The 23,950-nt window shown below is 38.3% G+C and overlaps 1 protein-coding gene across 2 annotated transcripts in view; it reads right to left on the minus strand.

Annotated features, from left to right (window-relative positions):
• Nucleotides 1-23,950, minus strand: part of EDIL3 (EGF like repeats and discoidin domains 3) — a 386,777-nt gene that overhangs the window by 195,135 nt on the left and 167,692 nt on the right. For both annotated transcript variants that reach the window (XM_036279454.1, XM_036279453.1), the window contains one exon: nucleotides 6,416-6,544. In XM_036279454.1, the coding sequence (XP_036135347.1) occupies nucleotides 6,416-6,544 (129 nt within the window). The remainder of the gene's footprint in view (nucleotides 1-6,415; nucleotides 6,545-23,950) is intronic.

Consider the following 23,950-nt stretch of genomic DNA (forward strand, 5'->3'; position numbering starts at 1 on the left):
AATTCAATAAGATTGCATGAATATACATTTAGTCTGGGATTCCATTTGTGTACCCTAAGCTTGGTTTCTCTTTGAGTATTTCTCTGGTTAGTTTCTTTAAGGTATAGTAATTCCTCACAGTGTGGTTCTAGAACACTGATTCCAGCCTTGGTTGCACATTAGAGTCACCTGGGGAGGTTTTAAAGCTCCTAATGCCTAGACCACGCACCAGACCAATTAAATAAGAATCTCTGGGGTGGCAGTCAGGCATCAGTATTTTTCATAGGTCTCCAGGTGTTTCCAAGTGTGCAGACAAGGCTGAGAACCAGTGTTCTAGAATCATTAGTGTCAGATTTACTAGGGTTCTTATTAGTAGTCAGATTTGGGTCAAACCTTAAATCTATTTAATTGAGAAATCTATTAATAAACAAGAGAAATCTGAATATTAATCTGCACTGCCAGATGATGTATATGTACACCAAGTTTACAAACCTCTGGCTTACAGAGCTAAGGGGCTAACATTGACCTGTAAAAACATCAGTGAACAGGAAAATTTGAAATTTTGATCCATAGTCAGAAAACCTTTTAGGATCAGGGATGAGTCTATTTTGAAAGTCTTCTTGAAGGTCTTTATATTTAACCCATGTTAAGTTATATAGTTTGAGAGTGTCAATGATAACTTCAGATAATTCCATGAGGTTTTAAAATGAATACTTTATTAGGGCAAATTCTCCCTCTAGCGAAAAGCTAAATTAAAGAGGCCATCAAGCTAAAATTAGAAAGAGTAATTAAAAAAATAATAATTACCTATTGGAAGTAAGGATATTAATAGAGAAATTCTTATAGAAAAGCATGGAGCTCCAAATGGAGCATCCTACTTAATTTTTTCTAAAAAATTACAATTAAAATGCTTTGTGCTTTTTTTTTTTTTCTTTATTGATTTTTAGAGAGAGAGGAAGGGAGAGGGAGAAAAAGATAGAAACATCAACGAGAGAGAACATCCATTGGCCGCCTCATGCATGGCCCCCAGCCGGGATTTGGCCCACAACCTGGGCATGTGCCCTGAACGGGAATTGATCCAGGGACCTCTAGGTGCATGGGTTGATGCTCAAACACTGAGTCATACCTACCAGGCTGAAATGTTTTTAAAGGAAGGGAAAAATTAAGGACCAATAGGAATTCCCAGTATATTTAAAACTGTTAGTCCATTAGGCGTAGGAAAGCAGGGCAAATGATTATTAATTCCAATTTTTATAAACATGTTATTTCCAGAACATAACACAATGTAAAGTTATTAGGGTTTGTTGAATTGAATTAAATTGAATAGAATTGGATTATCATATGAGAAAACTGAAGCATAGAACTATTAAGTGCTAACTGACTCTCCATCACTTGATCAAAATAGAACTGCAGCAAAAACCCAGGATGTTAGGGAAATAACTCGGAATTACTCCCCTAACAGCATGCTTCCTTCAGTATAATTTGGAAAGTAAAGGTCATTCTTTAAGCCAGTACTCTTGAAGCTTGGTGCATCTAAGGATCATATAGATGCTTTTAACTATATCCAGGGTACTGATTAAAAATATTGATTCAATAAGGCTGAGGTGGGACCAGATTCTGTATGTTTAACAAGCACCACCTAACAGAGAAAACATCTAATTGCCAAATATATAATTAATCCAATGAGTAATGATCTTCCAAATAGCAACTCTCATTGGCTAACTCTGAGAAAAGTGAAATATGTAAGTTACAAAAATAAAATGACTCATGGACCCAGTAAATATTTTTCGAGTGTAAGAATCCATTCATCAATAGTGTAAAATTAAGATCAAACTGGTTTATGATAGTTATTATCATACTATACAAAGATAAAAGTTTTAGATTATGTGTTCTTCTGGCCAACTTTCTAAGTAGCAAAGCTGAGCTAATGTTATTATCTTAAGCTAATCTGATCAAATAGGCCACTTGTTTAAAGCAGTCCTGTTTTCTTTCTGGGCTTGGTGGGCACCTAGAACAGCTCTCCATCCTCAAAGAATAGGAATCAATAAAACATGCTTTTAAAAGGAATCAAAGGCTACAGGGCTGTGTAGGTAGGAAAGAATGCTCAGAATGCTTTCCTTGGTAAGACAGGCAAAGAGTTCTGGGAATAAAGAAATAGTCATTCCCTAAGGCGTTAGATTTGTTACTGGCAACCAAAACAAAAACAAAAAACAAAACAAAACAATTACTTCTAGCCAGCCTCAAATATGGCTCCCAATAGTAAACTGGTTGCTTAAAAAATACCTTTCAAAAGTCTAAACTCTAGCCCTGGCCTGTTTGGCTCAGTGGTTAGAACGTTGGCCTGCGGTCCAGAGAGACCCGGGTTCGGTTCCCACTAAGGGCACGTACCTCGGTTGCAGTTTGTCCCCAGCCCTGGCTGGTCATGCGGGTGGCAGCCACTCGATGTGTCCCTTTCACATGTATGTTTCTCTCTCTCTCTCTCTTCCTCTTTCTCCCTCCCACTCTATCTTAACAAAAAAGTGGAAAAATGTCCTCGGATGAGGATAAAAAAAAAAGTCTAAACTCTAGACAATTTTGGGTGTTGAATTCACCCTATAATTTACATCTGATAATTACACCCACCCACATATACACGTACAAGTGTGTGTGTGTGTGTGTGTGTGTGTACACACACACATTTACAATTTTAAGAACATGTATAATTTGGTAATTCTGTATAAAAACAAATAATAATCATTATTTGTCTTATAAAGTTATAACTTCATGCTATTTTTATTACCATTAAAAGTACATGCAATGGCTAAAATCCAAAACACTGACAAAAAATGCTATTGAGAATATAGGACAACAGGAACTCCCGTTCATTGCTGATAAGTATGCAAAATGGCACAGCCAGATTGGCATTTTGACAGTTTCTCACAAAACTAAATGCACTCTTACCAAATGATCCAGAAATCACAGTCCTAGATATTTATCCAAATGAGTTGAAAACTGGGGTCTACATAAAAATCTACACATGAATGTTTACAGCAGCTATATTCATAATTGCCCAAAATGGAAGCAACTAAATGTTCTTCAACAGGTAAATAAATAAATAAACTGCAGTACATCCATAACATAAAATATTATACAGTAGCTTTTTAAAAAGAGCTATCAAGTCACACACACACACACACACACACACACACACACACACACAAATGGAAGGACCTTAAATGCATATTGCTAAGTGACAGAAGTTAGTTTGAAAAGTCTACATACTATATAATTCCAGCCACATAGTGTAGGACTTCCACTATTTGACATTCTGGAAAAGGCAAACTATAGAGATAGTAAAAAAAAAAAAAAAAAAAAAAAAATAAGTTGTTGTCCAGGAGTGGGGGGAAAGAAGAAATGAACAGGTGGAGAATTAGGTCAGGGAAACTTCTGTATGAAGCTAAGACAGATGTATGATATTACACATATTTTAAAAACCCAAAACTATACAATATAAATAGTGAACCCAAATATAAGCTATGGACTTTAATAATAAGATGTTAATATATTTAATAGCTTATTTTGATTGCAAAACCATGATAAATATTTTGCCTATAATTACTATTATGTAACTGAATGCAAAAGTTGCCACCTTAATCTAGGAGATGATTACTTTTAGCTACTGGAAGTCCTAGGTGGTATTTCTCAAACTTCAACATGCATGGTGTCCACTGGGGGTCATTTCGCTTGGTTTGGGGTGGCACCTGATAGTGTGCGTCTCTAGCAAGTTCCCAGCATTGCTGAAGCATAACCACACTTCGAGTAGTAAGGTTTTAGAACGTATCTGGGTCATAAAACTATTACCACTGGGAAAAACAAACCCAAATACCTAGCAGTTCTTGCAAGGGATTAAAAGAGCTGCTTTTGTTTTCTCCTATCTGGAGAAGCTCGCAGGGCTCCCAGGACTTTTAAATCCTTTTCAATTTCATCTATAAAGAGGAAAGCTTGATAACCTTTGTACAGTACGCACGCTACCCATTTAGTCATAATACTCTCCTAGCTGGTATGAAACAAAGAATCCATTTCTAGTTCAATTCCTCCATTTATATGTCTTCAATTGCAGAAAGGTCAAGTGACTGGCTCAAGGTCACTTATCCAATAACTGTAAAGGTCAGGTCTCTGATTCCAAATCCAGTACTTTTCCCTCCATTCTCTATTGCTTCTAATGGTGATGCATTTCAGAGAATAGGGACCAGATTGTTCAGACCACAGAATCCCAGTTCTGAACTGAATAGCAAAGCCTAGGGCTTTCCATTGCAATTCCTACCACGGGCTCACGGGCTTGTGGGGGATTCAGCTGCTGTAAGTGTGTGTGTGTGGGGTTCTTTGTGGTTCACAATGGGCCGTGAAATTCAACACAATTATGTGGATTAATGAGCTTGTTTGAGTATGGGGTAAGCTATGAGAGAAAAGATTTGGATGTTCTACTGTGGAGAATGGGGCCAAGAATGATTTGTTCTATTTCTCCAAACATGATGGTTCTTTTGAAAGGACTCGCAGCCAGATGATATGTGGGAGTCAAAGGCAGGGGGTGACTCCCCCACCTTTCTAAGCCACCCTCTCTTATATTGGGACAAACACATGATGACTTGATGTCTTCAGTGGACTTCTAAGCTATTAAAGATCATTAAAACGAAAACATTTCTTCACCATATGAAGAAAACAAAGCCCAGAGAAGTGAAGGATTTTTGCTGCTGTGCAGATATGATCAGTCGGAGCCTAGATTGGAAGTTTCCCAACCCCCTACCTTCACACTGACATCAGCAGTAGGGTAGGGTACAGGGGCTAATAAATATAAAATATTCAAGTGACATTAGCATCTACACATGCCTTCCAGATACTGTCTTTTTAAGGATTCCTACTAGTAATAATTTGCCTTTGTATCCTTTTACTCTCTCCCTCTTGAGGCCTGCAGCACAGAAAAGGAAAACTTAGGATGATAGGAGCTGCGGGGGGAGGGCAATTCCTGCCCCTGAGCACCGGACCACAGCTCATTATGAAAATTCTGCTCTCATTTCAAGGAGGGGATTCCTCTGCAAGTGTGTGTATGCTGGGTGCCGGCAGCTCTGAATTGAGGAGCTCAAGTTGGGCAGCCAGACTGTCTCCCTCTGGGCACTGCTCTGACATGCTTTGTACTTTTGCTAATAAGTTGGTAATGTTGTCTTCATGGGATTAAGTGAATGACAACTAGATGAAAGGCAACCAGAATTCTGGGCTCCCATCTCTGTCTTTCTGGCGATGTGTTGAAGGTGTTCATGTGTGAAGGCTGAACAGTGATGCTACGATAAGGGGGAATCAGCCTTAGCAACTCAGGACCCAGGCTGAGAAAAACAGTAGCCTCTCAGGTCCTGAGAGGTGACCTAGGCTCTTAGAGACAATTACAAATGCCAGTTGTAAGGAGCACAAATGCCCTTTGTCCTCTCACAGGCTTCTATGGGAGTTCCACAAACTCCTAGTGATGGCAAGTCTTCAGAAAAGTATGAAATGCCTCCAAAGTCTCAGAGCCAGGAGACACACTACATTTTTTACTGGTGGTTGGAAATCTGGCTCTGGCTGACACACCCAGCTTTGACCTACTCATTCCTCACACCCTGGTCTTAACTACCAGTATGCAGGGCTCCTCTCTCCTTGCTTCCCACCATGAGTCATTCATTCCCCTGTCCTCCTCCCTCTGATCAATATCCTGTCCCTCGATCAAGACTCAGCTCCCAGGCTGCAGCCTCTGTAAGAGCTTTCCTGGCAGCTGACAGGTTGGAGTGACCCCCGTGCTCGCTGAACTGCAGCAGTAAGGACGCACACCACTCATTCGGCATTTATGTTCAGCTTTACTTCTGAGAAGAAATCATCACAAGTGGATATATTTTGTTTAACTTCCTGGATAAACAAGAATGGGGATAAAAGAAAGAAGTGCAAATACCACATTTGTTGAACTTTCAAAGATTTTCATGCTAAAAATGCCAACATGTTAAGAAGGAAACTGGCTTATAGATAGGATGGGGGCAGGGTATTTTCTTTTCTGGGTATCGTCTCTGAACCCAGTCCACAGAATTATATCTTGAAAACTTGAGGAATATAGCTTTAGGTCAAGGATAAAAAAAAAAGAGACAGGTATCAGTTTAAGATAAAGAGCAGCATTTTCAAGTGTGGCTGAACAATAATGGAAAGGGCAACAAAAGACTGATAGACACCCATGCCACAAAGAGGACGGAACACAGCCTAGGAGCTCATACGAGCTTGGCTGGGGAGGTGGTGTATTCACTGTGAGAGAGGCAACATTAGCCAACTGCCAGAGCTCTTTGCTTCTTTAAGATTCTATTATTCCACCACAAACAAAAGTGATAATGACTTGTATACTTTGCAATCAATAATAATAAAAGTACAATGACCGTGGATAACTTACTGTGCTGACAGTGAATCCCATTAAATCCTCGAGGACATTTACAAACATAGCCTATGAAAGTGTCCCCTCGATACGCTTCACTTATTTCACAGGTTCCTCCATTATGGCATGGATTAGGAATGCAGGGACCTGAAAGACAGAAAAAAATATATATATTGCTGTATAATGCATATGCTCTAAAGTAGACATTGCGTCAACATTTTGTAATTGGCCATTTTATGGAGAAGTGTTTTGAATATTAGTGTACAAGAAATGTACTAGCTGTGTGGGCTCTGGAGACCAATGGGTTTGACTCCTGGTTTAACTGTTTCCTAGCCATGTGGTTTTGAAGGATATATTTAACCTCTCTGTTTCTTAGTATCACCTCTTATTAAATGTCATTACTAACAGAATCTACCTCAAAGGGTAATGATACAGATAAAAGAAATCATACGTATAAAATGCTCAGAGCAGTATCTGACACATGGCACCCAGTGAAGTATTAATATTAAAGTCTACGAATTGTAAAAGACCTTTTGCATGTTTATAAACTAATACTGAATGATAATTTCTGCAGCTATGAACACCAGAGAGCTTTGTACTCTGATGATAAAAGAATAAACTTGGAAATGACTGTAACCATACAGGCCAAGTGATGAGAATAGCTGGTTGCAATTCTTTTTTCAAAATATGTTTTTTCTTTATTGTTTAGAGAGAGATGAAGGGACAGAGAGAGAGTGAAACATTAATGAGAGAGAACATTGATTGGCCATCTCCTGCATGCCCCCTACTGAGGATTGGGCTCACAACCTGGGCATATGTCCTGACCAGGAATAAAACCGGAGACCTCTTGGTGCATGGGTTGATGCTCAACCACTAAGCCATACTGGCCAGGCTGCAATACTTTTTATAGATTATTTATTGAGAGTCTGTGGTGCGGCATGCTTCTGGTGAACCATAATTTTTACGAATCTTTAAGAAGTACCTTGTCAAAAGTTGCAAATATAGAGAAGACGAGCTAATAGTCATTTGTAAGCTTTAAGAAAGTGACTTCGCCAGAGTGACTGGTACCTGTGATGACCAATATAATGGGGTGCTCCGTCTCCCATGGAGAGAACCATGCCAGCACTGTGGGGTGTAGAGCTGGGCCAGTCCACCCTGACCCAGAACTCCACTAATGCACATTCTTTATTCTGGGTGTCCCTTTGATGTGGCTGAGGTTCTCTCGATGGCATGGCGATCAGAGGCTTTTTCTATACAATCTTCCTTCCTTCCTTTTCTCCCTTTAGAGGTGACGGTATGAAGGTTCACCTTACTTACGTTTGCTTTCCCTTCCCTCTGTCCTTCACAAACATCCCCTTAATAATTATGTGGCACCTTTCATTGTGTCTGATGGTTGGCATGTTGGAAGATGCTAACTGACCTAGGGCAGAATCCAGAATGGAGATTGTGAAGAAGGAAAAAGACAAGTTGAAGACAAAAAAGGCTCACCCTGGGCAACAAAGAAAGGCCAAAAAATATATATAGTGTAACCAATTTTGTCTTTTTTTTTTTAAAATTGGAGAAAGTAAAACACCTTTATAAGTAAAAGCAAAATAACTGAAGAGAAAGTTAATATGTACATATCAGAAAAATAAAAGACTAATGAAACCAAGTGTCTGAATCCATATGAAGGGGTGAGTTCCGAGTCCTGGAGGAGGAGGAGTCAAGGAACGAGCAAAGAGTTTCAGCAGAGAATAGAGGGAGGATGAAGAGTTGGTCCAAGAATAGTGATAACGTAAGGCTATTGGTGGGAGCTCCATCAGGCAAGGCTATTGGAAGAGAGCAATAGTGAATGGCACTCAAGCATGGGCCAGAGCCATTTAAAGACTTGTGGAGAGCCCAGCTGGTTGAGCGTCAACCTATGCACCAAGAGGTTGCCGGTTCGATTTCCAGTCAGGGCACATGCCCAGCTTGTGGGCCTGATCCCCATTGGGGGGCATGCAAGAGGTGGCCGATCGATGTTCTCTCTCATTGAGGTTTCTGTCTCTCTCCCTTCCTCTCTCTTTAAAATCAATAATAAAGAAAAAAAGATTTATGGAGAAAGGAAATTCACCATCACCACTTTGAGCAGTGAAACCGGAGGTCAACGACAGGAATCATTCAGGGGTTGGGCAAGACTTTATAATTCTCTCCAGTAATTTTCAGTTTAAAATTTTGTGAAATTTAACGGTTGAAAAAACAAATAAAGATATGCATGAAATAGGAAACCGTGTGGCAAGTCGATAGTGTCTGGATCTTCACTTCTTGATAGAGCTAACTTTACAACATGGAAAGAAATCAATGTATCTGTGATTTTTCTCTAGATTTTTCCATACCAATACATTTACTTAACCAGGCAGTTTTGTGCTGTGCAGTACACATCCATTAAACAAACCAACACCAGCCCTTGAGGTGATACGTTGCCAAAGATTGAGACAGGAAGGAGCATTACCAATGATCACTTTGGTAGCAACTGAAATCATTGTCTTCTATTATTTAGAGATGCAAATTGTGCTACAGGACATATCTCTCCTCTTCTTTCTTAGTTTCTACTTCTTCTGTTCTTCTAAATGAATTAACATTTGATGATGCCTTATAATTTACAAATTCTTTTCATATAAAGCATCTTATTTGTTCGTCACAGTAACTCAGGGAGGTAGTTGTCATGACCATTCTGTTTTACATTTTTTTTTTTTTTTATCCTCACCCGAGGACATTTTTCCATTTTTTGTTCAGGCAGAGTGGGAGGGAGAGAGAGGAACAGAGAGAGAGAGAAACATTGACGTGAAAGGAACACATCGAGTGGCTGCCACCCGCATGACCGACCAGGGCCGGGGACAAACTGCAACCGAGGTACGTGCCCTTAGCGGGAACCGAACCCGGGTCTCTCTGGACCGCAGGCCGATGCTCTAACCACTGAGCAAAACCGGCCAGGGCCAGTTTTACATTTTTAACAAACTGAAGGTCAGAAAGATTAGATAATATTTCTCAAATAAACATCTAGGAGTGGTACATTTAGGTCTCAAACTAAGAATCTGTGATTCTAAAACAGACATCCCTTAGAGAATCGACTAATTAGGGAAAAGGGACTATAATAAAAGTGATATTAGAGTTCTGATTTCTCAGTTCACTACAAAATAAGAAAAATACATGACATGGACGTATTTTATTAACTAGAAACTGAAAATCATACATAAAACTGCCAAACTAAAAATATATCTAAATGATTATAGTCAAAGAATTACGTAATTTCAAACTAATAAGCAGCCTTGGAGATACCTCCTCCAACCTTTCAATGTTGCCAATGAGGAAACAAAGCCTAATATGAATTCAGGGATCCCCCCCCCAAAAAAAAGAGCAGCTATGATAAAAATTGGGTTAGAAATTTGTATCTCAGAGGAAAAAAAGTTATTAAAAGCAAAAATGATTAAGCTATTCCTGACCCCTCAAGAGAGTGATGTAATTCATATGAGAAAGAAAATAAATCTTTTCCATGTTCCCTTCCACAGAGTTGGGTGAGGGAGGAATGAAAAAACCAACCTGAGTTAATAAGGCCACTACCAGTTCTCGGGATCAGTTACAGATGTGATTTTGAGGAAGGTGGCTGATGGAAGTCACTTTGAAGAAGGGGCGAATATGACCCTGGGAGACATGTCGTTGACTCAACCCACTGCATCTTTGGAAACGCAGAGCTTGGCTAGAAGCTGAGCATGAGTTAGTGGGTCTTCATAACACAGGGGAGAGCTTAGGAGTCAATAGGGAAGCCCAGGAGGGGAGACCCCAAAAGCAGAGCTGGAAATAGACAGGCAGAGAGGGGGTCAGGCAGTGAGTTGTGAGGCTGTAATGGGTCAAGAAAAATAGTAGTGAGAAATTGTGATGTCTACAGTTCAAGTTGACATGGTTTGCACAGACCTTCTGTGCACTGTCTGTGCTGGATTACCCAGATCTACACTCAAGTCTGCTAGACACAGACCTGTGTGTGGTGTTCGGGGGAAGAGCTGTGCTATTCCTCTGACTTATCCTGGCAGTAGGGAAGGTGTGTTACAGCACATGATGCCAAGGGATTCAACGATCCACGGGTACAGGGGCCTGGAGACAGAGCTGACAGAGGTGTCTAACTCCTAGGCATTCTAGATATTTCCTGAGGGCATAGGTGAAGTTTGTCTGGTGATCTTGGCACAGCCTCTGGAATTCCCAAGATATGAGTTAGAGAATTAGAGATCATTTTATTTACACCCCAAAGGACGTCATGATCTCAGCTGACAGCTGGGCCTCAGAAAAGATTACCTGTTATAGAGGTCATGACTATTGTCTTTCTCTTACCCCAAGAAATTCAGTGATTTTCATTAAAGAGTGAGGATGAGGGAAGGCAAATGGGATGAGGATTTAATGTCTGGATTGCTTTGTCTGCTAGGCAACATGAAATATACATGGCGTTCTTTATAATGCTCTGTAAGAAAGTATCTTTCTAAAAATATATATCTTTGTTTTAGAGGAAAGAAAACAGCCTTGCTCAGGAGGTTAAGTAACACGTCTAACGGCAAAATCCAAGATTTTAATACAATCTGCCTCACTGCAAATCTATGTCCTTTCTATTAAGCCACACTCTCTGTCATACTGAATATCTGTGTATTTGTTGATATGATGTTATGAGATATAGATATATATGTGTATATATATCTTGACAGATGCAAACAGAATCTGCATGAATTCACTAAGCACATTCCTATAAATAATATGGGACTACAAAGCCTTCCTAAATGGAACTACTTCAGAGTATTTTCAGCAAAGAGTCAGGGTGTATTAAATATTATGAATATAGACAGGCTCTGCTATGCTAACAGTATTCTAGTTCAGCTATGTTTGAAATCAACTGTCAGACGAGTATTTTCCCACTGTTATTTGATAATAATATATTTTATATGCATAGATTGTTGCTTCTCCTGTGAGAATAAGAAAGAAAAGGACTCTGCCCAACATGCGGCCTTTTTCTCCTTGTTTTTGTCCCTAATCATTATACTGCAGACTGCTGTTACATGCCTGGTGCGTACTGTTTTGAGGTACTCGTGGCAGAGTGGGGAAGTGAGTGGCTGCACGTTGCTTTTCCCCATTAGACCATAAATTCTCTGCAGGAAGAGTCATGGTCAGCACTCAGAAGGTGTTTGACACATTTTGAAAAAGCAAGGGTAAGGCAATAAATAGTCATAACCATTACATCTTTTGCCTAAACCACGTTCAAGTTTGGGTTTATGAGATAAAAGTATCCTTTGGCAATTAATTAGAATACTTTCTACAGCTTTCAAGTTTCAAGTGCTTTAAATTTATAATTAGGTTCCAATGTTTTTGTCTCTAACACAGTTTAAGCTTCAAGAGTATTACATGGGTACTAGTATAACCGTTGTAAATAACAGATCATTAGAATGTATACTTTTGCATAATAATTACATGTATCTTAACTCTCTAGCAAATATATAATCAAGAAAAACATAATATTGTTTGTTTTCATTAATGGTGTGTTGGTCTCCTAATTCGACAATTCTTGTGTAAATAAAGACATTAACTTAAAGCACGAGCAACCTGAAATAATCAGAATGCAAATTAGCACAAAACATAATGATTGCACGCCAAGCCTTCCACTCACAAAATTTATTTGGCAGGCAGAAAGTTTTGTTTTTGATGTTAAATAGAAACATTTAAAACATGCAGCAGTTTTCATGTTAATTTCTCCAAGTGATAAGTGGACTAATCATATGAGAATAAAGATCCTAGGAAACTCTTGTTGGTTTTTGTATTTTTCCCCCATCCAATAATCTTTTCTCTTTTGATACTTAATGTATTATTTTAAAGTCTTGGCTCACTAATAAATAACAACCATCACCTATAGCATATACTGTTGCATGTACAGTGAAGATAGTAGAGAAACTGATCCTGACCCTGTTCGACAGAAAAGTTGTTGTTTTTTTTCTTTCTAATTTCAGGTTAAATATCATTTATTCATTAGACACCTATTATGTTCTGAGGACTCTGCTAGTAAATTGTGATAAATGATTTAAATGGAATTAAATTGTCAGCAGCTGGAAGAGTAATCTCACAACACAAGAAAATACTGTTATCTACTTTATGTACCTCGTTTTGCAAGGTAATTTAAATGGCTGTCCTTTATTGTGAATACACTATGCTCAGAATTTTTATATATATATTTTTCATTTATGTAATCGTTTTTGAAAATTTAGTTCAAGAGTTTCCTTGGTTACACAGTATTAACAAATGTTTGTAGTATGGCTACATTCTTAACTTTCGTGAGCAAAACTGTGGTGTACTGGGGGCAGCTCTTGTCTTTTCTGTAACATGTCAGCAGACACATATGTCAAACTTATATACAGCTTGAAAGCAATTTAATTCTAGAGCAAAATTTGAAAACCAGTGGGTATTCCTCAACTACTCAGAGCTTGTAAAAATACGACAGGCAAAAGCAACCTCACTTCCTCACTTGTTTTCCATTTCAAAAGTCTCTTTTTAAAAGATTGCTTTTATTTGGTGTCACGGTTATACAATAGAAGTCTTCAGAGTGGTGATTAAGAACTTCAGTTCTAATTAGTATTCATAAAAGTCCGATTATCTGACTAAACAATAACACTCAACAGTATCACTCTTAACAATGAAAGTATAAGTGGACTTTCAAGATACAAGAGGCTTCGGGGAGTTTTAAAATCGATAATGCTGTAATACTTTTGTAGGTAATCTTTAAGTAGCTCCTCACACAATGGGGACAGCACATGATCAATATTAATGAACAACTGGATTCAACAGCATGCTTTCCAGGCATTTTTATGCAAGTTCATATAAGTATGTCAGCAAGATGAATTGCTCACCAAAGCAATAGATCTATATGATTTGCTCCTTTTCTGCATCCCTTCTCTTAATTCCAACAGTGGAGAATTGAAGTAATTCCCATATCTGTAACATGGTTAGTTTTTCACACATTTAGAGACTCTGCTCTGAAGTGTGAATTGTTTATAGTGTGTAAACAGATTATCAGGAATTAAATAGGTTAAGACTCTCCTGTGATTATGTGGTCACAGGAGACTTGGTCAATTTTACAAATTATGCCCCCAAAACATGGGTAGTTAGATATTAAAAATGAATGTACACTATTATGTAATAAGGACATGTCAATGTGGCAGTAGCAAGAGCATTGTTTAACTAATTGTTCTAGCAGTACAATAACAGAAATAGTTATGACCTGCAAGTTCACTTCTAATTCTGGTCTTAAAGTTACATTGAAGTTCTCATATCGTAGTGTTGGTTTTACATTGGATACGTTATAAATACTTGGCAGTTAAATGAACACATGGGACTACATCAAACTCAAAAGCTTCTGCATAGCGAAAGATACAATCATCAAAACGGAAAGGCTACCCACTGTATGGGAGAGCTTTGCCAATGATATATCAGATAAGGGGTTAATATCCAATACATATAGAGAGCTCATACAACTCCACAAAAGGAAGACAAAGAATCCAATTAAAAATGGGCAGAGGAACTAAATAGACACCTCTCCAAATAAGACATACAAATGGCTAAGAAACATATGAAGAAATGCTCATCATCACTAATCATCAGAGAGATGCAAATTAAAACAACAATGAGGTATCACCTCACACCTGTCAGAATGGCCACCATCAACAAATCATCAAACAACAAGTGTTGGCGAGGGTGTGGAGAAAAGGGGACTCTAATACACTGCTGGTGGGAATGCAGACTGGTGCAGCCACTATGGAAAACAATATGGTGCTACCTCAAAAAATTAAAAATTGAACTTCCATTTGACCCAGTGATCCCACTTCTAGGAATATACCTTAAGAAGCCTAAAACACCAATCAGAAAGAATATATGTACCCCCATGTTCATAGCAGCACTATTTACAATAGCTAAGATCTGGAAACAGCCCAAGTGTCCATCAGTAGACGAATGGATTAAAAAGCAGTGGTACATATACACAATGGAGTACTACGCAGCTGTAAGAAAGAAAGATCTCTTATCCTTTGAGACGACATGGAGGGACCTGGACAGTATTATCCTAAGAGAAACAAGCCAAGCAGAGAATGACAAATATCACATGATCTCACTTATTTGTGGAATATAATGAACATAACAGTCTGAGGAATGGGGTAGTCCCAGAGACATGGAAGTGGGGTACAGACTGACAATCCCCAGAAGAGGGGGTGGTGGGGGAGAGATAAGCCACAGAACTTATATGCATGTGTGCATGAACAATGGACATGGACAACAAAGCTGGGGACAGGGTGGGGAGGGGAGGGGAAAAGGAAATCAGTGGGGGACAAAGGAGAAACATCTGTAACAAAAATTAATTAATAAAAAAACAAAAAAACTTGGCAGTTGCCATTTTGAACTACCGCCACTGAATTTTAAAACTAGTTGAAAAAGAAGAAATTATTTTAGGAACTTTCATATACTTGATGTTCTCAAAACAGGTTTTACACTAGTTCCTCCTTCTTCTCCTCCTCTTCATCCTCCTCTCTATTCCTCATTCTCCTTTTAAAATGTAAAAAAAAAATTTAGTCATTTGAAGGGGAAATTTATCTATAGGTATTTAGTATATATAGAGAGGGAGGTAGACTATAAATTAAACTAAAACATTTTATTTTAGGAGACAATCAGCAAATTTAAAAAATTATCCTTTGAATGTATATGTATTTGAATCGATTATGAAAACTGAAACCTGGGGCTAAACAGAGATTTTTTTAATGCCTACAGATAAATTTCTCCTCTAGAGTTATGACCAGACTCTCCCTACAGCTGTCTCCAGGAAGGCAGGGAGGTGACCAGCGGCTGAAAGGTGTTTCATACAGAGTCCCTGGATTAGTTTCCTAGGTCTGCTCTAATAAATCACCGCAAACTTGGTAGCTTCATGTGACCAAACTTTATTCTCTCACAGTTCTGGAGGCCAAAACACTGATATCAAGGTGTGATCAGGGCCACAGTCTCTCTGGAAAATTCTGGGGAAAATTCTTCCCTTGTCTCTTCAAGCATGTGGTGGTCCTGTGGCTTATAACAGGGTAACTCCAATATCTGCCTCCTTCCTCCATGCTTTCCTTCCTGTATTTCTCCTTTTGTTGTAAGTGAACCAGCCATTGGCTATAGGGCCTACCCTAACCAACAATGATTTCATCTCAGGACATTAGTGACCTCTGGAAAGCCCCAGTGATGGGCTAAATTGTGTTCCCTCCAAATTCACATGCTGAAGCCATAACCCCCAGTACCTCAGAATGTGACTGTATTTGGAGATGGGGCTTTTAAAGAGGTGATTAAAGTAATGAGGCTATATACAAGAGCACTAATGTAATCCAATTTCTCTTATAAGATGAGGACATTTGTATACAACAAAAGGGACACCCGTGATGTGCACACACAGAAAAAGCCACGTGAGGACAAAAGAAAAAGTTGGCTCGGGAAACCACCTGCTAACACCTGCATATTACACCCCGAGAACTGTGAGCAGATACCTTTCTGTTGTTCAAGCCACCCGGGCTGTGATCTTCTCTTATAGCCACCCTGGAAAACTAATACTTCTTTCCAAACAGGGTCACATTCTGAGATCCCTTGTAGACATGAATTTTGGGGAGGCACGATTCAAACTACTATAGTTCCCAAGTAGTTGTTTTCTTACAGCAATGGGGGTTAGTAAGAAAATGAGTCCCCTCAATTTATTGTTTGAGTTGACTGAAAAGCACTCATATATATCAACAATTAAAACTTGAGTTAAAACTAATTTCTCTTGGTTCTCATCACAGAGTGGTAAATGCATGCCCATGGTTTTGGAGATCAGAGAGCAGTTTAAATTTGGAACAGTGCCCAGGAAGCATGCCAAGTGGTTTCTTAGGCGGCACCAGGGATGATGGGCACTGCAAGGTAGAAGGAAATAGTGAAGAAAAAATGTAGATTTCTTAGTGTTGATATTGATTCACTTAAAACATTTCTTTAGAGTCGAGCTTGTCAGTGGCAGTATGTTTTTTAGGTAGTCAGCCAATATTCTGAGAAAGTCTTTATGTGGATATTTCTATGAACATGTAATCATTTCAGTAACAATAGTTGCTATGTTTTCTTTTCTCAATAAATAGATATATTATTAAACATTAGTGTAACTTGAAAATATAGGAAAAGGATCTCTCAGTTTATGAAGTGACAAGTATTGCTGTGGCTGCATCTCATTACGGAGCACGCCCCCCACTCTCTGCCGCACACCGCTGCCGAGACGAGTTTCCTGAACCGCCACGTGCATGATGCGAAGGTTCAGCTCTGAGTGTTTTATTACCCAAATAGCAATCTGTCTCATTACTCTGCAGTTACAATGCATATACTTTTTAAAAAAATCCTCCAAAACATGGGGCATTTTTTAGCCACCCAATAATATTTGCTGACTGACTGTGGGATATCGTTGTTAACAGAGCAATAATACATGGCGAACACAAGACAAAAGACAATCTTGACCTTTGATTATTTTTCTAAATCAAAGGAAACTAAATCTGACATAATGTGCCTATGAACATGAAGGGTAGTATCAGAGGCCTGGTGTAAATTAATAAAAGACATATGAAATGGAGTCATTATTGTTGAAATTAGTAATGTAAGGCACAGGTGCATCTTGAGAGCTTGGGTCGATGGGCTAAACACTCTTCAAATCTAACAGAAACATGGGTATCAAAAGTACAAGCCATCATGATAACCAGTGTCATACTTTTATATTTGCAGATGGCCACTAATGTAAGAGGAACTATTCCCCTGTGAAACTTCAGAAACCAAAAACGCAATCCAAGATAATGGATAAAACTGACATTCAATAATTTTTGATCAATCATAAAAAATATATATCTTTCTGCTTCTGGTAATTATAGAAACCCAGCTCTGGTTACCTGTAAAACAATGTATCTCTAACTCCTTAAAAAGCCCTCTTGAATCAGGGAGCTGTCTGCAAACAGAATTCTGCAAATCACTTGTTCGAGAGTGGCATTTGTCAGAATTCACATGCCATGGGTGGCAAAATACTATTGGAGCTTGTGAATATACAGCAGCAGGTGGTACAAAGCAATACATACTCAAGTTTGCCGTCAGCTACAATGGTTTGTTTTCTTTTCGACATGTCAATAGGATGGGGCATAGATGAAAAACAGATCAGAGACCAATGTTTTCTATATGTATTAAAATAAGCAAATATCTGAGCCCAAGTTTTAGGAGAATCAAGCAATTTCACAGTTTCACATGGTGTCTCTAAACAGCTACGAAATTTGCATGTTCTTCATCAATCTTTCTCTGACAGCTCTTCACCTTATTCAGGCTCCTACTGAACTTGCTGCCTGTACTGCATGATTAGCATCTCAGCACTCACTGTACACTGCCTCTATTTGCAATTAGTCCATGGGCCTCCTCTGTTCCCTGATGAGATTGTAAGCTCTGTGTGTGTAGGAACCCCTACTTGTTATATTTTTGTACCCCCATAGCCATGATGAATTAAAGTGTTAGATACCTTGATGTTGCTTCATAGATGTATGATGACGGACAGAAAATTATTATTAATTTTAAGAATATCAGCACACAACCAAAACCACTAATCATAGTCTATAGCAAAAACCTGAAAAAAACAAAGGACAAAAACAAGGGATAAAAAGGCCGCATGTTGGGCATCCATTTCTTTCTTATTCTCACAGGATAAGCAACAATCTATGCATATAAAATGTATTATTACCAAATAACAGTGGGGAAATACTCATGTTTGTTGATTTCAAACATAGCTGAACTAGAATACTGTTAGCAGAGCAGAGCCTGTCTATATTCATAATATTTAATATACCCTGACCCTTTGTTGAAAATACTCTGAATAGTTCCATTTAGAAAGGCTTAGGAGTCCTGTATTATTTATAGGAATGTGCTTAGTGAATTCATGCAGATTCTGTTAATGATTGGATGCATTTTCATCTGTAGCCTTTCTCATCCACACATAGCAGGTATTGACCTGATTTTAAGCCTGGGGCCAAGTCAAACTTTCTTTACTGGATGCTGTGGCAATTTGTAAAATATTAGATTGTGGGTAATCTTATAATTACACATTGGTGTTAAAAAGAAGTGCACTATTTCTACAAAACTATAGCTCTTTCTTTTAAAGTTTAGCATAGTGGTTTTGATTTCAAAGGCAGTGACAAGAGGTAGGGGGAAGTCCTGCTATTTTTAGGTTTGGAATCTGCCTTCTGTGCCTGCCATCTTAGTCATGAAGCAGCGATGTCCCTGTAGGAGACGGTCCAGCTGTGCTCAGGTGGGCAGAGTGCCGACCCAGATGTCATAGCTGAGGACATGGAAGTGCAGCTGGACAGGCCAGTTACTGTCTGGATTGCCCCTCACGTCTCACATGTGGCTTCTTTGTGGCAGACTTGAGAAAGCATAAAACAAAGCAACATGGCTTCTGGCCAGCTGGCCATCTGTTCCCTCACCCACTGTGATAATCTGGTCATGTAGAATTTTGTTAAGTGAGCATTAAGTAATGACCATGTCAAACGGAGTAGATAACGAATGCTTCTTAATCACCGATGAAAGCCTGGCGCATGCTTGCCCAAACACAAAACAGGTCGCCAACACAAACCAAGAATTTTTTAAAAAAGAAGAGGGATGAAATAGATGCAAAACAGCAACAATTGACTTCCATTTTTGCTTGTGATCATTTTTTACCCATATCAATAGAAGATGTAGGTCTCACAGGAAGCTCAGTAGTATCATGGCTTCTACTATCCCATTATGCACGTATCAATGTATTTTGGCAAAGTAAGGAAGAATTTTAAAACCAAGGAAATAGGTGAGGGGCTTTATCATCTTGACCTGAATTGAAACACTTAAGATTGTAGCCATCATCATCAAGTTTTCCAAATTATTCCTCAGAATAATACCAAGTAGTCATCGATTGGTCAAATACTTTGCGTTAATTTTTTAAAGATCAATTTAAGTATCCATCATAAACAATTAATAACTTCTAAACTTTTTAATCCCCTAAGTGGATATGTAATGATATACTCCATAAACTATATTATTGGGATAGTCTCCTACTGCCTGGAATTCCAAAGTCCATAAAAGTGGACTAATCTTGTATGACCAATGTTACTTCCACAGTTTACAACAATTAACCAAAATGTTTCACCTGAAAAATTATTACCCTTTCACCTAAAGAAGATAATTTCTGTTTTTAGGATTTTATTCATATGGTTCCCCATTTCAGAACTCCTTTCTTTACCCCACTGTCTCTTCCAAATCTCCCTTTCCTTCCTAGATTACCCCAAGTTTTACATCCTCTATTTACTCTCCCCTATCATTTATTCTTATTCTCTTCAATGATTTTCTATTTTCTCTATTAGAGTCATTGTTAATTCATTCATTCGTTCGTTCGTTCATTCATTCATTCATTATTCGAATAATCACTCATTTCAAGATCCTATTCCAAACACAGTGCTAAGTATACTAGAGTTGTAATAGAAAGCAAAACAGACATTCTTCGTGCTGTCATATAACTTCAGTCAAGTGGAATGACTAACAACCAAATAATCACATAAAGAAATATAACTGTTTAATGAACATGAGGAAATGGTATCCTGTATCCTAAGAACCTATTAAGAGGAGGTTCCCTGAGAAAATGGTGTGTAATCTAGGAGCTAAAAACCAAAGAGCTAAGGTTAAAAAAAAATGTTTTACAATCATAAGTCTGTGGAAGGAGAATCAGAGCAAGAATAAAAATCTTCACAAAGGCAGTGTAGCTGGAGTACACAGAGCAAAGACAGAGAGATTGACCGGGAACACATCTGGCAGACTGTATAAAAGTCATGTACCAAAAAAAAGTAGATTTATGGCATACAAAGTAGAGGCAAAAGTAGATTTATAGTTATTCCTATGAAAAATAATACAATAAATTCTGTTTCATGTACTCACAACTGTAAACCTACTTTTGTCCCACCCCGTATATTGACATGTTTAGGCAATGGAAAAGATGATTGGAATTTCTATTTTAAAGACAGTTCTGTGTCATACACACACAACACTGTGAAGAGTATCAGCATAGATGACAGAAGACTCGCTGCGATCATGACTCTCGTCCAGATGAAGCATAACAGGAAGCCTGGAGTAGATGGTGGGCTGGTAGATACAGAGAGAAGTAGACCGAATTGAAAAATAAAGGTCCAGAAAAACTATCAAGTTTCTAGATTTCACATTTTAATGAACAAATGTTGGTGCCATTCCCTCAAATAAAATACTGGTTCTAGACAGGAAGTGAAGATCATGATTCAGTGTTTGGATCTGTTGTTTGAGAGGAAGTATCAAGAAGGCAGAAAAGCCCTGGCTGGTGTGACTCGGCGGTTAGAGTGTTGGCCAATGCACCAAAGGGCCATGGGTTTGATTCCCGGGCAAGGGCATGTACCTGGGTTATAGGTTCAAACGCTGGCTCCGGTTGGGGCTTGTGCAGGAGGCAACCAATCATTCTCTTTCTCTCGCATCAATATGAATCTCTCTCTCTCCCCTCCAACCCCCTTCCTCCCTTCCACTCTTTTTTTTTCTTTATTTATTTTTTTTATCCTCACCCGAGGACATTTTTCCATTTTTTATTCAGACAGAGTGGGAAGGAGAGAAAGGGAGAGAGAGAGAGAGAGAGAGAGAGAGAGAGAGAGAGAGAGAGAAACATCAACGTGAAAGGGACACATCGAGTGGCTGCCTCCCGCATGACCCAACCAGGGCCGGGGACAAACTGCAACCGAGGGACGTGCCCTTAGCGAAAACCAAACCCGGGTCTCTCTGTACTGCAGGCCGATGCTCTAACTGCTGAGCCAAACTGGCCAGGGCCCTTCCACTCTTTCTAAAAATTAATGGAAAAAGTATCCTCAGGTGAAGATCACCAAAAGAGAGAGAGAGAGAGAGAGAGAGAGAGAGAGAGAGAGAGAGAGAGAGAGAGAAGGCAGAAAAGAGTGTGGCCTGGAGATAAAAATGTTTTTTTTGGTATAGGTGAAAATTAAAAGTAAGGGTGTAATCATCTATTGAAAGACTAGAGATAATACAGAGAATCCAGGACCAAGACTTGCAAAACGCCATAATTTAATAACCAGACAGAAAATGCAATGGTCCAAAGAAAGCAGCAAAGAGGTTGAAAAAATTATTAGCATGAAACTGAAATAATTGTAGCACTTAACATATTGCTTTGTATTATTAATGAACTGCTCAACATGTATGCATTTTTATCATTCTGAATAGATTTGAACGTCCCAAAACATGGAATCTCTGTTTTATATTACTTGTATGATTCACCATGTTTTTTATATACTTCCCTCCTAACATACCATAAATGCTTGCTGGATGGGTGGAAAATGCTCACAACTTCATGAACTGAGTACACTGGCAATGTACATTCGGGAAATGTTCTGCTTTAAGTGACATTATTTTGTACCAAAAGAACATTCTGGTTGATTCTTTTGCTTTATCTGGGGACTCACTTTCACATATCTAAAGGAAAAGCCAAGTTGGAGAAAGCGCTGATGCGCTTTGCTTCCAGAAGAAGGCTTATTTACCCTACAGGAGGAAGACAGTTTTCAGCATCCTCAGTTCCTCTGGAATCTATGAGAAGAACTGGAAAAACATAGAGGATGATAAAAGGGATATGAAAATGAAAAGAGATAGGAAACGTACATGTTGAGAAAATGTACGTTTTCAAATGCAGCGGTTCTCAACCTGTGGGTCGCGACCCCTTTGGGAGTTGAACGACCCTTTCACAGGGATTGCCTAAGACATAACAGTAGCACAATTACAGTTATGAAGTAGCAACAAAAATAATTTTATGGTTGGGGGTCACCACAACATGAATTGTATTAAAGGGTCGTGGCATTAGGAAGGTTGAGAGCCACTTCTTAGAGCCTTTTGGCTGCTGTTTTTCCATGATTTGTCTCTCTGGTGCTTCTTCCAATGGTGAACTGTCAGTGTCTAACCTCAGAACCCTTTGTGTAAGCACATGTCTCAAACTAGTTCCTGTCTGAACATTCAGACTAGAGAACCTAGCAAGGTTTGCCTATTAGGGATAATTGATATGTCAGTGGAAAAAAAAAAAAAAAAAAAAAACCATGTAGAAATAATAGCATCTCCTTTTATGTAAAGTACTTATCTAGTATGTTTCTTAGAAGACATGACAATGTAGCAGGTAGTGAAATATTTGAGAAATCAGAAAATCCACTTAAAATATGGATAACAATTTATTATCACTGCAAACCCAGTTAAAAATGTTGAGCTATTAAACACAATTCACTTTGTAACCCATGGGAGAAAGTATTCAATGTATGCAGCACAGACTTGCATTGCTATAAAAATCTTTATTTCTACTTTTCCAGCATTATGCATTTAAATTTGTAAATTCCATGTTCCGTTAATCACATGAATATAGATAGGAAATTTTTAATATTGAAACCATAGTAATTACTGTATCCCCTGGAAGAAAAATAGTGGTAAAATTGGTGGTGAATTTTGTTAAAGATTGACTATGGTTTATTAAAAGGGAAGGCTTCCTTCACAAAAGTTATTAGATGTTTCAGTCCTTTTCCTTTTGGAAAAAAATCATTTAAATAATAAATATTACACTTTATAATTCTGTCTTAGAATCATGACTGACAGTATGTATACTACATAGAATATGGTCATATAGTCATTAAAAAAGAGTGGCAAGTCAGGTTCGACTGCATTGTGCTTTAATATTTACAGTGTTATCAGGAACCGAATATGCTGGAAATCAAGTATGCTGATTAAAAAGATCAAGATGTCACCATATGGATGGGCAAAAAGCTGAGGTTCATGTCTTCAGTACAAAATGCCTTAGGTTATTTCTGCTGTTACCCTTTCTTATTTCCAACACAATTTCCACTAGATGAAGTATTATAGTAGAGAGAAATTATATTCAGTAGAGTAGTCTTTAGTTAATAAATAAAAAACTTTACATAATTAATTAAAGAAGTTATTACCAACATGCTATGTAAATATAGTAGATTTGAAATTTAAAATGGTAGGTCACACTTTAAGATAAGGTTATCAAATATAAAATATTTGCAGAGCAAGCAATAATTTACTAGAAGTGACAGAACGTGTGGCTGCCACTTGGTCAGTATAGGGAGCATTTAGTGTGATTTATTTTCTGCGAAAAGCCTTTTAAAATAAATCATGCCTCTAATTGAAGTAGGTCACAAACAATGAAGTAAAGAGATTTATGATTGATTATTTAGTGCTAAAAAATCAGTTGTAAATGTATAGACATTGTAATTTCCAAAGAAGCTGAAGAACATTGTTCTCACATCATTGTACAAGACACAGTGGTAATTTGGTAGGAAGAATGTGTTGAATTCTAATGAAAGATTGTCAAACAGCTAACTAGTCTCTAATGTGGTATTCCGAGATAACCGTATTGTTCAAGATCAAATAGCTCCTAGATATGGTTCACTGCAGTAGGAATTTTGTTAT

Source organism: Molossus molossus, unplaced genomic scaffold (assembly GCF_014108415.1).
Source record: "Molossus molossus isolate mMolMol1 unplaced genomic scaffold, mMolMol1.p scaffold_m16_p_3, whole genome shotgun sequence".
In the NCBI taxonomy this organism is placed as follows: Eukaryota; Metazoa; Chordata; class Mammalia; order Chiroptera; family Molossidae; genus Molossus; species Molossus molossus.